Raw genomic sequence first — 15,191 nt, 5'->3', positions numbered from 1 at the left:
AAAAATGAATTGGTACCTACATATCAACTTTTACAGACAGGAAGCATCAACCATAAATATATTTTCAGTATATTTCTTATAACTGGTTAAATGTACCTTGAAATCATGCTGGTTAATTACCTGTTAACTGATTTCAGACTTTCAGATCATTTGTTATCTGAAATCATTCCCCCTAAACTTGCAGAAGAAAACCTGGTTGTGCAGTGAGTTACGACTGCTCTGAACCTTGCTGGAAACGCCTCACCTCGAGATTCAATCTCCCTGATGCACATGTCCACCACCATGGGCCGCTTAGTGATGTGGGCTTTCACGAGTGTTGTCAGGTCACAACTGTACACCTTCTTGACATGTTTCAAGTCTGGCTTACAGTCATTTGGGACCATCTTGGAACACTGCTTATGAACATTCAAACCACAATCTAAAGAATGAGGAAAGGAAAAATTCATTATTATTTTCAGAATTTTGAGCATTCTGGAGTGTTTATTTTGGCAAGACACTCCAACTTGAATTAGGTTTAAAAGGGGACTAGCTTCCAGCCTGCAGAGTGGGGGAAACATTCTTCTCATTCTTTAGGAAAATTCTGATTTTAAGTTAGAAGACTAGAATTCTAGTTCATGTTCTGTCATTTACTTGCTGTATGATCTCAGGAGAATACCAACCCAGGCCAAACAAAATTAGTAAGTGTTCAATTAAATGTCTACAAAATGTAATATTACACCAACTAGCCAACTAAAAATGTAAAGTTCCATTTCTTTAAAGTTATATAAAAAATTATATTCAATGTGGATATAACTGCATTTTAATAAATCTGATATGAGGTGGAATTGAACCTCCAAAAGTAAGAGTATCCCAGGGCCCTCTTAAATTGATGCTGCTCATATTTGTATCTACTCCTAACTCTTTATATATATGTATAAGATGATGAATATAGAATACATCTAGTAGCTAAAAATAGCCACAGTTATTATTTGTTACTACTATTATCAACAGCTTACTAATGCCAAGCACTATTCGAAGTGCTTTACATCATTTACACAAAACTCTATAAACCAGGTACTTTTATTCTTCTCTTTCATAAACCTGATGAAACCAAGCACGTACGTGTTAAGTAACTTACCCACGGCATTTAGTACATTTGAGCTGAAATTCAAGCCTACAAAGATTGTAGAGTCCACGATTTTAACACCTATGCCATATTGCCTCTACTGAAGTTGTTCCTTTGCTTTGTCATTTTATTGGGTTATAGCTTCTAAGATGCCAGAACCCAAATATTGTCTAGTTAATATTTTGAGATATTTTATTTTCCACAAGAAGAGCACAATGGCATTTTAGAAGAAATAGAGAGGAATACAAATATTTTGCTAAATTGGACCTAAGAGACACGGACCATACCTGAATAATTTAACTAAAAATAAATGTCACCTTTATGTTTGCTTAAAATATTACCCATTTGTTTTTAAGTTCATGAAAACTTTGATGCTGACCTCTCATAAATCCAATCCAACTGGGGTACACACAATTTATAGCCAGGTCTTAATGGATTTGAAAACCATACAGTATCACGACCACTGTCTGTGGTCCTTGGGCAAGCTTCAGTTTTGCTTGCTGTTTGGGCAGAAAGGGGAGCATAACATTTACCTCACAGAATTGTTATGAGAATTAGTAAGCCAATGCATTCAAGGTGATTTGCATATTATAAAATGTTAGACAAATACTGATGATCATCATCATTATTATGACTTTTGGTAAAGGTGAAATCTAGTTATATATATGGCAGTAACAGTTAACAAAGACAAGGAAAATTAGCCAAAACTTATAAATGGAATTGTTCTTTCATTAAATATGTAGACATTACCAACTTGAAAAAAGAACTTAAGGCTTGTGGTGACTCTAAGTGAAGTAGTCATGTGTACTGAGCACCTCCCATGTGCAAAAGCAGGCTAGGTGTAGAGGGAAGCTGAGTCTTTGAACATGTGTGTGTAAGTGAACAGCACTGGTGATGGCACAGCCCATGCTAATAGTGTCCAAACATCGTCATCACTAAAGAAGAACAGGTGCTTCTTTGAATACGTAAAGGCTGCCAGGGCAAGGAGCTCGATCTACACCATCTGAAGAAATGACCCAACACTTCTGTGTAGTTAAATAATGTCCAAATGAATACGTAACCCAAACCCCAAATTCCTCTTTATTCTATATTAGATATAAATAAGATTTCTGATTCAATCATAAGGCAACTCAATGGCAATGGCCACTTAAAGGACCTCATTCCCCCTGAAATTTTAATGTTTTGTATAACTTCCGTAATTTAGAGTTAGATCTAGAATCTATTAGTTGTGTGATTTTGAGGGGGTTACTTAAACTTTCTGTGCCCAGTTATATAAAATGGGAATAATAATAGTATTTATCCATTAATATTAGATCTATTATTAGGTTCTATTATTATGTTAATGTGAGGCTTTAATGTTAATACACATAAAATGCTTACACATAGTAAATTATAATTGTTTACCATGACTCTGTTATTGTTTAGAAGAATGAAACATTTTGAGAGGCCTTTCCTAGGTAGTGCCCCAGGGTTCATTGTAAGGCACTGTCATAATCAGCTTAAGGTCAGGAGCTAAGCTGACTTCTAGGCCAATTCTGTGTTCCTCAGATGTGAATGCCAGGTCCTGAAAAGGACTTGGATGCTGGGGTTATAGCTGCTTCCTCATCTACACTGCTCTTTATACATTTCATTTACATAAATGCACCTCCAAATAGGTACATCATTTTTCTCTGACTGCTTTCACCAAATCTGGGGAGTTTTCAGCCACCAGTTTTTCAAATATCTTTCACCCTCTCACTCTTTATCCTCTCCCGGGACTCCAAAAACACAAATGCTAAATCTTCTGTTACTGTTCTACAGGTCTCTGAAGCTCAGTTCACTTTTAAAAATCTATTTTTGCTCTCATTTGAATTGGATAATATCTACTGATCTATCTTCAGCTTCACAGATTCCTTCCTCTTACATATTGTATCTACCATTGAGCCCATCCTGTGGGTTTATTTGTTAATAAAATTTTCAGTTCTAAAATTTACATTTAGTTCTTTCTTATATCTTTATTTCTTTTCTGATATTTCCTATTTTTTTCATTTGTTTCAAGAGTGTTTCTAATTGCTTCCTGGAACGTTTTTATGATAGCTGCTTTCCTTGTCTGATAATTCCAACATCTCTGTCATCTCAATATTGGCGGCTGTTGATTGTCTTTTTTCATTTGAGTTGAGATTTTCCTGGTACTTGGTATGAAATGTAATTTTGAACTGCATCCTGGATATTTTGAGTGTTATAAGACTCTGGTTCCTACTGAAATTTTCAATTTTAGCAGGTAGTTAACCTGTTTAGATTTAGAATGCACATCCTGGCACACTTTCATAGGCTGTGTTTCAAACGTCAAACTAGTTTACAAAGCCTTTGTAATGCTATTGCAGTGCTATTTTGCCTACCAAACTTGTATGTTACTCAAATGGCAGGACTCTACCCCACATTCTGGGGAGGGAAGAGGGCCATATCCTAGTTATTATTGCAGGGTAGGGATGGAAGCCAGGGTTTGCCCACAAACCTGGTCGGGGAGGAGTGCTGTGCTGCATGGAACTGCAGGGTGGGCACGGAAGAGAGTTCCGATCATGGTCTCAGCTGCCTCATTACTGAAGGTCAGGGATGAAGACAGGGCTCTGCCCATAGACTTGGGCTGAGTGGGTGCTGCTTCTACTGTAGGCGGGGGGATGAAAGTCAGGGTTCCACCCACAGTCTCAGCCAAGGAGGGGTACCACTTTCTTCCTGCAAGATGGTGATGGAAGACAGGGCTCTACTCACAGACTCCCAGGAGAGAAGTGCAACCTTGTTACTGCAGAATGGGATGGAAAACAGGGTTCTACCCACAGACTTCTGCTGCAGCGTCCAGCAGAAGTCCATGGGTAGGGGTAGCAATGTGGCTTTATCATGGTGTTCACCTGGAGAATGGTAGATACGGCTAAAAGACTTCTGTCTGGCTTGGGTGTCCTTTTCCCAGGACTTTGGCTAGGAAGAGCCAGCTTTTCTCGGGATTTGTCTGTGCCTATTGGCATTTATGGGTTGTGGGTATCTTTAATGCTCAGGCTGGGATACACAGGAGTTTCAAAAAAACCCAAAATCCAAAATACCACCAGGCAACTCGCTTCTGGGTTCCTTGAGTCCTGAGGTCCCTAATCAGCCTTCCTTCTTTTACCCAACTTTCACAGTCTTTTGATAGTTGATGTATATATTCTGTCCAGGGTCTTTTGTTATCATTATTGTGAGGAATAAAACATAACATATTTATTCAACTCGTCTAGAACTGGAAGAACTCTTACATAATATTTTAAAAGTATAAAAGTCAGCAGGGCTTCATTATCTAAAAATAATGTTGATGTGCCTCATACTTTGTGTATCCAGAAGTCACAGATCCAGCTGGAAATGGCTGTTAGTAACAACCTACCCCAGTGTCTTCTTTTCACAAAGAAAATGAAGCTCAGAGAGGCTAAATGACTTGTTCAAGTTGCTCAGCCAGAAACTGGTAGAACTGAGATTTAAACCTTGGCTTCCTAATTCCCAGCCTGTGCTCTTCCCACTGAGTGATATATATACCACTTTTCACCAGCAGTACATCATGTACGCTGAGTTATTGTTTTCAGGGTTGAAGATGAATTTGCTATTTTCAACCTCTTATTCAATGATGTATGTTGTACCTATTATTTGTTGTATATACTTGAGTTTAAAAGGCTCTGCTATATTTTACTGTTACAGAAATCTATATGTGATTTGGCAAGGACTTTTAAAAAGCAGTGATAAAACCTACCCATTATATTCTTGTTTTGTCACATTCTTTCCTAAGTAAGTGGAAATCCAGTAGAAGGCAAAACAGTAAAATTTGGATGCATCCACAGAATATCAAAACATCTGAATGGCACTAATGGTCTGATATTAACATTAACGTTTTTCCTTTGAATGTTTGCAGTTATCTCCCATTTTACACATCAGCAAATGCCTAATTTATTTGCGACTCAGTGAAAACTGGACAAAGAGATGACTGAGCTCATATTTAGGTATTTAACGAGAAGGGAAATGTTTCCTAAACTGATACTCTTTCTTACATTTGGCTAAGATTAAACTATGGGACAATATATTATGCTCAATTTTAGAAATAAATTTCAAAGGCCAAATTTTTTGGCAGGATTGGATATGAAGTCCTTCAAAAGGCCAAAGGATGGGGTAAAGTCATTAAACTGAAGTATCGTTATACCCTTAAGTTCACAGTGCAATATACCAGCTCTGTGCTGGCTCTGAAAATTGCTGCTTCAGGGACTAGCAATATATCAATATTTCAGGTTGCCATTAAGACTTTATTTGGTTTTCATACTTATTTATTAAAGTCATATAATTCCTATATAGTTCGATTTCTCCCAGGGAAGCTCTACAGTATAAATGAAAAAAAAAAGTCCATAAAAGATTATTTCATTTGTTGCATCTCTTGGTTTGGTAGGTTATTTTTATGTTACAATTAAATCATATTGCCCCCCTCCCAATTCTTCAAGTTAATAAGCACAGAATAAACACATGAAAGGAGGAATGAGAAATTCAAATCATATTTCATTCTGTCCTTATTAATCAAGTATTTCTATTAGAATACTAATTTGAGGTTACTTTCAGATTTTCTGGGCTTGATTTCTCTAAAAAACATGCGTGCTTTATATCTAAAAAGCACAGAAACCTATTTTTTGAAATAAATAGCTGATATTATTTATATTCTATTGATAGGATTAAGGGGTAATGTTAATGTGTGTTTTGAAAGGAAAGGTAATCATTCATTCTTTCCTATGAGTGTTCCTATTTTAAATTAATTGCAAATAGAAGTTTTATTTTAAAACATGTCTCTTAGCTGTCCCTACCTCCACCTCCATGCCCACCCAGGAAAAGTGGGACTAGCCCATTTCTAACATGCATCAGAAGTCATTATTTTCACAAGCAAAATTAAGAAGAATACTTTGTTCTTTGGGATATTTATGAAAACACTGCTTTCAATTAAAAGGAGCTACATGAAAGTCATAAGCAAGTCTAACCAATTTCTCATTGGGTTACAGGGACAAACATAACTTTTTAGGTACAATCAAAGCAGTAATTAAAATAGAAGACATTACTTCCCCTTCTCCAACCTAAAAGTTAAGTGCTTGTATACGCAAAGCAATAAATACATTTTATTATTAGGAAAAAAACTGCTGCCATTTCCTTTTGGGGGCCAGCAGCAATGATAATGATACACTGGAAAAATGAAGTTACTTTCATAAATAACCAACACTAAGTTGATGTGTCTGATTTACAATTATTATCCGGCTTAACTTCTTAGAATATTTTGGGAAGGCTAAAATGAAAACAATTCAGGAATGCTGGTGGAATAATGGTCTTTTTCATGAGAGAGATGTTTGGTGATCTTATAATAGATTACTTTAACCTATAAGCTTACATTTCATAAAGAAAGGAAAAATGGTCTGGGAAAATTATTCCATCTGAACAACAATGATCCTTTGCACTTAACTTTTGAAGGCCACTTACTTTGCTCGTAAATATTTCAGTAGGAGGATCACCACTCCCAAGCTGCAGTTAGATGGTCTCTTGCAACGTCATTTTACTCACTTTAAAGAAGCCTAAAGTAAGGGAGACTGTGGTAGGTGAGGTGTTTAACGCCGACTGTGGAACCTCACGTTGTGGAGTTGTGGAAAGATCATGTCTGCAATGACTGCATCCCCATGACCGTCCCTGCTGCCCCCTCAGCTGTCCTCGTCAGCTGTGGGTGCTGAGCAAGCCTAGAGCTTTCAGTACTGAAGGGACAGCTTGCTTGCTATTAGCTGGATTCAGTCTGATTCCTTCAGCTACTCTGCCACCAGCCTGGTGACTGGAACACCACCCAACACTTTGCATAATGTTAAAAAAAAAAAAAAGAGGGGGGTGGTGGGATACAAAACTGCTGCTTTTGGCAAACATTCCTTTAAAAATTCCTGACAACCTCTCTTCTGCCTTGGTGGATTTTGAAAAAAGAAACCAGAACAAAGCAAGCTGTTTTAGGGATCAAAAGCAGATAAATACATCTCTTTTCTGACAGGCAGTATTACTTCCATTTTTCTTTGGAAGTAAAAGCTTTAATGCTTAGTGGCTAATGTATTAGTCTTCTGTTGCTGCTGTAACAAATAACCATAAACTCCATGGTTTAAAACAACACGAGTATATCATCTAACAGTTTTGGAGGTCAGAAGTCCAAAATCAGTTTCACTGGACTGAAATCAAGGCCTTAGCAAGCCTAAGACCTCCTTCTGGAGGCTCCAGGGGAGAATCTGTTTCTTGCCTTGCCTTTTCCAGCTTCCAGAGGCTGCCTGCATTCATTGGCTCATGGCCCCCTTCCCCCATCTTCAAAGCTAGCAGCATAGCATCTTTGCTCTTTTCTGACCTCTGCTTCTGTTCTTATACCTTTTATCTGACTCAGCCTCTTTTGCCCCCCTCTTACAGGGACGCTTTGATTGTGATTACACTGGGCCACTCTGACAGTCCACAGTAATCTGCCCATCTCAACTTCATTAACTTAATCACAGAGTCTCCTTTGCCATGAGAGGAAACAGTCACAGGTTCTAGGCATTAGGAAGTAGACATCTTTGGGGAGCCAATGTTCACCCTACCACAGTTAGTTCTCTCTCTCTTGAAGTTCTTAATTCTTTGCATTCTGTTTTATATAAAGTAGATGGCTCAAAGGTCAGGATGAGCCACTTCAGATGAAAGAATCCCACTGTCAATCTAAATGTAATTAGTTGTCATAGAAAACAGAAGTAATTCAAATCCCAACCTTCCACATTTTAAAAAAATGGGTTGACTTGTTCTTATATTGCTCAGTAATAGGGTTCCAATCACATAGAATATAATGCTTTTGAAGACAAGATATAACATAAAATTAAAAGGCTTTTCTTTACATTGTTGACCTTTACTCACAATAAAAAGTGGAGGCTATTCAAGTGGGTGGCTATGGGATGGGGTGAATCATTTTCTTTCTTCTTTTCCTTCACATTATTACTATCATAAACATTCCAAAACATTTCTTCTAAACATGATTTGGGGTTGTAGCGTATGGCCAAAGATTATTCACATGTGCTGTGCTAGTTCTCTGCTAATAGCTGACTCAAAATTTCCATGTAGATGGCCTTCACTCTTTCAAAATGTAAACAGTAAACATCATCACTCTAGTAAAAGAAAAGCTTTTGAATTAGTGACAGTCTTAAAGTGTGTAAGAAACCGTTGCAGTCTCAGCTGGTCAAGGCTATGTCATAAAGGCAAACCAGGCTTATTAAGACGACCATTCTTCGAGCAGGTGATTTGTGCTTTGGAAAGGGTACTCCATTTGCCTTTGAAACACCACAACGACGTGGATGTTCTTAACTACACGACTATGTTCCATTCAAAGGCTCAACCACAACCTTCCTCCAGTTCAAAGACTCAACCACAACCTTCCTAGTGATGGGTCCTCATCCTGACTCTGGGTAACCACCAGCCAGAAAGATAATGTCCTCATTTATTCTCTGGGCAGAGACCTGCAAATGGGGCTGTCAGCCCTCTAGGATGTTGGAGGAATTAGACTGGCTCTGAGCTGCGGCTCTCCTTGACGGACACCTCTGCACAGTTCAAAGTCAAGACGTGAGGAATTCTTCCCCCTCCTCATGGCAGCAAGGTCCCTGAATGGATCTGGCTAGTGATACATGCCTGGAACCTTATCATGCCTTAGTGGTGCTAAGGGAGTTATAACTGAAGGAAGGGCGACTTGGAACGTTCACGTGCAACGCATACCACACCTTGCTATTCAAAGAAAAGGCAATTTAGAAATAAGAAAAATCAAACCCCAGAAGTTTCTGCACATAATGGACAACAAAAATATTCCGTTAGGAATCATGCCACAAAAGAAATGTGGATTTTTACAGTGCTAAACTTGACAGAATTATTTCAGTTACCATTTTGAAATACTTTACTCTTCACATACATTTTTAGAGTTAAGCTTCAGGCAAAAGACATGTAAGAAGGTATTTTTTAGCTTTACAATTTAAATAGCAGAAAGAAACTTCTATGACCTAACATTACACATCTGAAATTTAAATAATTATTTTAAAGCCTATACCAGATTTTAGAGCAGTTTGAATAAATGGCCGGTACTCAGTATAGTTGTTCTATACAAATGAATTTCACATGATGTGAATAACTACTTATTTCATAAAGCATTTCAATAAATCCCTGAGTTGGTTATTTCTTTATGTGGAAACCTTCAAGTTTCTAAATTTAAATCTTTATAAAGATGATATGGCATATTCAAGATTTCAAAATGTCACACACAAAATATTAGTGACTAAGTGGTTTTTCAGAATTTGGTAATCATCTTTTAAGATAAATTCACAGATTTTTTTAAAGCTTCAATTTGATTTCACAAAATTTAGTAAGGACAATTCAGCTTAACAAGTTATCTTTAAAATTCAGTTTCTAAGGCAACAATCATAGGTCCCTGTACACTGCTTTAAAAAAAATCATTCTTATAAATTTAGTTGCTGCAACATCAAAGGCAAGGCAAATATAACTGCCTTACTTTTATCTCCTTTTATCAGACTTTCTGAACAAGACAACTTCTCTTTTTAATGGACCAGACTGCTGCCCATTAAGTACAAGAAGGTGAAGGGCAGATAAAATATCAATAATCAAACTGGCTGCCTGAGAATCCAGCCTGTTGCATGTTACGAGCAAACGGGGGTCCAGCCCATTGTATGTGCAGAATAGCAAAGCTCCTCATGAGTTACTCCTTATAGCTTCATAACTTACACAGTCAGGCGAAAAGGGAAGAGCTCTTACCTGCACATCTCACTCCCTGAGCAATGAGTCCCCACATGAAGTTGGCACAGTATTCACACCAGTGCGGCCCCCTGAATGTGTGGACCTGAAAAAGAGTAGTGACAAAGTGGCCCCGAGGGGAGATTACAGATGAGGAGATTATTTCCCTTCCAAGCAGTCATACACAAGCCATAGTCAGTATCAAGAGGCACAGTATGGTTACAGCTAGAAAAACCTTGGTTGAGTGGAACTGCCAAGCAGTTACAATTTCCTTCAGAGCTTGATTTCCTCTTTGCTTTAGAAATGGTGATAAATCAAACCAATATTCTGCTCTTTACTTTTGAAAACAATTTCTACAGTGGAATTTTCCAACTGGTCCCCTCCAGCTGGAAGCAGTCTCATCTATGCGCTATACAAGTACGGGCATATTCTGAGCGCTACCGCATGAAGGAGGATGAGGAGTAATGTAGAACCTGTCTGTAAGGATTCTGTCAGATGATCCATCTCCTGTCCTCTGTGACCACAGTTAGGGCCACGGGTGGTGAAGGTGATATTTAGTGGCTGGTTACAACGGAATCATCAAAAAGGGCTAATATCTGTTCAGAACCATTTGATACTATGTTAGCAAAAGAAAATGAATATATTTTAGAAACTGCAGAAGCTACAGTTGATCAGAAACCCTGTTTGAATATAGTAATTATTCACTCATCTTTCCAGCTCATAAAGGTTTTACTGCATTTGATTCTTTTATCCCTAAGAAAGGAACCTCCAAAGAAGAAGGATTCAAATGCCAAGATACCTATAGACTTTATGGATAGGAAAGAGAAGCCATTCTAGCTTAACCTAAATGAAAAAATATTGGTAGAATAGAGAAGCAATAAATCCAAACCCCAAACATTAAAGAATAAAAGAAAAAATATCTTGAATATTATCAGTAACACTTTAAGACTTCTGAGCAAGTATTGGCTGAAAATGTACTCAAGAAATAAGTTAAAAGAAAAGGGACAGGGCACAAGGAAGTTACTGATCTGTATCAAATTATTTACTTGAGATAATTTCTTACATATATATGATTTCCTCCAGCAGAAAACAGTAATACAAGAGAGTGAAAACCAAAGTGTGACGATTTGATTTCAACATAAATATCTGCCAAAACAGCTATGGCAAATAATGAAATTCACAGCTAAGACTGTCATTTTTACTACTATTTATAGAAGTGATTTTTTGTTTGTTGGTTATCTATTTTATACACAGTAGTGTGTATATGTTAACCCCAGCCTCCTAATTTATCCCTCCCCCTTTCCCCTTTCCCCTTTGGTAAACATTCTGCTTGGGAAATAAGTTCATCTGTGTCTTTTCCTTCCTTTTAGATTCCACATATAAACGATATCATATGGTATTTGTGTTTCTCTTTCTGGCTTACTTCACTCAGTATGATAATCTCTAGGTTCATCCATGTTACTGCAAGTGGCATTATTTCATTCTTCTTTATGGCTTAGTAGTATTCCATTGTGTGTGTGTGTGTGTGTGTGTGTGTGTGTGTGTGTGTGTGTGTATGTGTATGTCTTCTTTATCCATTCATCTGCCGATGGACATTTAGGTTGCTTCCATGTTTTGGCTATTGTAAATAGTGCTGCAATGAACTTTGGGGTTCTTGTATCTTTCTGAATTATGGTTTTCTTCCGATATATGCCAAGGAGTGGGATTGCTGGATCATATGTTAGCTCTGTTTTTAGATTTTTAGGGAACTACCATACTGTTCTCTATAGTGGCTGCACCAATTTACATTCCCACCAACAGTATAGGAGGGTTCCCTTTTCTCCACACCCTCTCCAGCATTTATTGTTTGTGGACTTTTTAAAGATGGCCATTCTGACTGGTGTGAGGTGATACCTCACTGTAGTTTTGATTTGCATTTCTCTAATAATTAGCAATGTTGAGCATCTTTTCATATGCCTTTTGGCTATCTGTATGTCTTCTTTGGAGAAATGTCTATTTAGGTCTTCTGCCCATTTTTTGATTGGATAGTTTGTTTGATATTGAGCTATACGAGCTGTTTGTATATTTTGTCGGTCACATAGTTGGCAAATATTTTCTCCCATTCTGTAGGTTGTCTTTTCATTTTGTTTATGGTTTCCTTTGCTGTGCAAAAGCTTTTAAGTTTAATTAGGTCTTATTTGTATATTAGTAAGTGATTTTAAATATATATATATATATATATATATATATATATATATATATATATATATATATATATATATATATATATAAACTTACTTCAAACTTAAGAGCCTACTGAACATAAGACTTACCCTGAATGTAAGATACACATATTCCATTTAGAAAAACCATGCCAATTAATTTATGACATGCCACTGATTATAAGCTTAATCCCAATTTCAGAGATGTTAAAATGAAAAAAAAAAAGCATATGGTAGAATCAATGAAATATGGTATATCAGAATTTGAAATACTACTACTGGCCAAAATAGCCATATAAGGTAGCAGTGGATAACCCAGGGTTCATTCCAAGCAGGTATGTGCTTGTGACTCTGATCACTGCCAAGTAAGCTCAAGTACAAAATGTTGTGCTGATTTTGAAAAGGCGGCCATAATCCCTTCTATGTCTTTTATGGAAAAGGGTCAGGAATGCAGATACAGTTGCTTCTGGATCGTTAATGATGTTCAGAGCCTGTAAATTGAAAGCATTTCCTGGAGTTCCTGAAGCCGAGCTCAAGATCAACTTTCAGATAGTCTGTGATGTCTTTATTTTCTTCTGTGTCCCTCTGAGTGAATAAAACTGGATAAAGTATGTAATCTTGCTTTTAATCTGAGGCGAATGAGTGAAATAGATAGCACTGACTCATGTTTTAAAAGTTATATAATCATGAAATAGCTAGAGAATTGTGAAGTTATTTTTAGGGGAAGTCTCAGGATAATCCAGTTTTACTTAACTTGGTAAGGTTAATAAATTGGATTAGAAGTGTGGAGGAAGTCCCGGTTTTGTACCTGCCAGTTACTCGTGATAAAGGGTGTTGAAGTTCTACTGGTATGTAAACCACTGAAACAGAGAAGGGCTCTTGGCAAACACAACTGGGTACTGAGATATTGTGATAGAACCAATTCCCTTCCTCACCTTCACAAAGCAGTAATGAATGTGGCCTTTTGAAAACCTTGGGGCATTTCTTCATATTACATATGCTGAAGGAAGGGTTTCACTGTCCAAGCGGCCCAGTGTTCTCTAATCAGAGAATCACACGTATATCTCAGAAAGTAATCTTCAGGAAATTGTTCTTTATACATTTCCTTCTTGGACAGGTTTTTATAAAGGCAGCTTGCCACTTGGGGCTGGTTTTAGTGGTGGTGGTGTTTTTACTTTCGTTTTTTAAAACTGTTTGTAAGGCAGGTTATGTACCTCTCCAGGAAATGGTTCTAGAAGTAGGCCTTGAAGCACTGGAAGCTTACTAAACTTGTATTTGTATAACAGGATTTAACTGGATTGCCTTTTGAATTTTTGTATCTAAAATTTGTTATTTCTTAAATTTTGTTTTGTGACTTTCATGACGCTGGATTGTATTTGTAAAAATGGAGTATTGTAGTCTTTTTGTCTTTTTTATTCCCCTAGAGGTCATCAAAACAAATAGACGTCACTCATTAATTATTTTTATTCATTCGTAAACATTTATTAGGTGATGACATATACAAAGATTAAACCAAATATTGGCTCAAGGAATTCACCATAGGTTTCTCCCGTTAAATATAATGTGAAAAGCCTCTTCTGAAAGTGTCTGCAAAATGTGAGGGTAGCTGGGGTGGGCACTGCTCGGGTATTACGTGTGAGCTGCGGCTTCCGGGATGAGCAGGGTCAGCCAGGTAAGCAGATCAGGCCTGAATGGGGGTCGGCGTGTTGGAGCGGGGTGCATTAGGTGACCCTAATGACTGGCATGGCAAGAGCTGAGAGGCAGACGGGGCCTCTTCCACGCCTACAAATGTATACTTTGTTCAGTCAGCAATGCAGGGCCACTGAAGATTTTTAAGGAAAGTGACACAGTCGAGGGGACAAGGCTGGAGGAAGACAGACTAGGTAGGGTGCTACAGCAGTAGTCCAGGTAACAGATGACACAGATCTGAACTCGGGCAGTGCTGATGGAGAACATGGGGCAGAATCAACAGCGCTTGGTGACTAACTGAATCGGAGGCAAAGGAGAGAGGAAGAACGAGGGCTAACTCTTAGGGGGAAGATGGCATTAACAGGGGGGAGAGAAGTAGAACAGGTTTGGAAGTGAGGTGGGAGGGAAACAGTGGAAGAGATGGAAATGGCTGATTGAAGATTCCTGAGAAACAGGAGGTAACCCATGGAGTAAGGTTCCTGAGGGCATCCAATGGAGATGGGAGCCAGGGCAGAGGGATTAGTTTTGAATAAGAGAAAACTCAACTCTTCCCTTCCCTGTGTTGGCAGGGCCAAGGGCAAGGGGGAGAGGATGGCTGTGCAGTGCAGGAGTGGTGGGGGCCTGGAGGCAGAAGGCTAAGGGAGTTCATACCCGATGGTCTAGTTTCTGTGTGTTAGGAGGTAAGTTCAGTCATGGAACCAATGAAGAGTTTAGAAAAAGTGGGGAATAGGAACTGGAACTGGCCAGAAATTCAGAGAAGGGCTGTTGGACTTGAAAGCAAGCTTCTTTCCTGGATGTCATTACAATCATACTATAACAGTGTCAAGTGCATTAAAGAAAAAGTGACAAATACTTTCTTTTAAAAAGGGTGATTGTGTTATATTTGAGCTTTATCTAAATGTTTTCTTTTATATGCAGTTTTACATTATCAGTGATGTTTATATCACATATTTTACCAATTCAGAAAAAGATATCTTTAACAAGTCAGTTGCACAAATTGTACAACTTAGAATAGCTCTGCAGTTGTTCTCCTCTACCTAGGCATGACGGAAACAGGGCGCTGTTCCCGCAGATGAGGCTCTAGGGCACTGACACCTGCAGATAATTCTGCTTCCTAGATATGGTTGTATTTTGATTACCCGTCTCAGAATGATCAAATCAGAATGTAACAGGCATTCAAAACGCAATAATTAAAAGGTCAAAAGTTGCATCTTGGGGGTTCTTTCTGCTTAGGAGAATGCTAAGAAAGAGCTAGGATGGGATCTGGCAGAAAGGAGGCCTGAGTGGTTCACAAGGAGTGCAGGAGCTCGGGCCAGGCCCTGGTTTATAAGACAGAGTTACTTGTGCCTGTGATTCCCTGTAGTGTAGCAGACGCCCTTAGACATCTGCACAGGTCAGCACTC

At 38.1% G+C, this 15,191-nt stretch overlaps 1 protein-coding gene across 3 annotated transcripts in view; it reads right to left on the bottom strand.

The window, feature by feature from the left end:
• The window catches only part of CHN1 (chimerin 1), a 203,547-nt gene that overhangs the window by 12,979 nt on the left and 175,377 nt on the right, over window positions 1-15,191 (bottom strand). For all 3 annotated transcript variants that reach the window (XM_068544885.1, XM_068544886.1, XM_068544887.1), the window contains 2 exons: window positions 9,920-10,004; window positions 245-418 (listed from right to left, as the gene is read on the bottom strand). In XM_068544885.1, the coding sequence (XP_068400986.1) occupies window positions 245-418; window positions 9,920-10,004 (259 nt within the window). The remainder of the gene's footprint in view (window positions 1-244; window positions 419-9,919; window positions 10,005-15,191) is intronic.

Source organism: Eschrichtius robustus, chromosome 5, assembly GCF_028021215.1.
Source record: "Eschrichtius robustus isolate mEscRob2 chromosome 5, mEscRob2.pri, whole genome shotgun sequence".
In the NCBI taxonomy this organism is placed as follows: domain Eukaryota; kingdom Metazoa; phylum Chordata; class Mammalia; order Artiodactyla; family Eschrichtiidae; genus Eschrichtius; species Eschrichtius robustus.
Note: the sequence above shows the minus strand (reverse complement) of the source record. Positions and strands in the feature narration are given on the sequence as shown.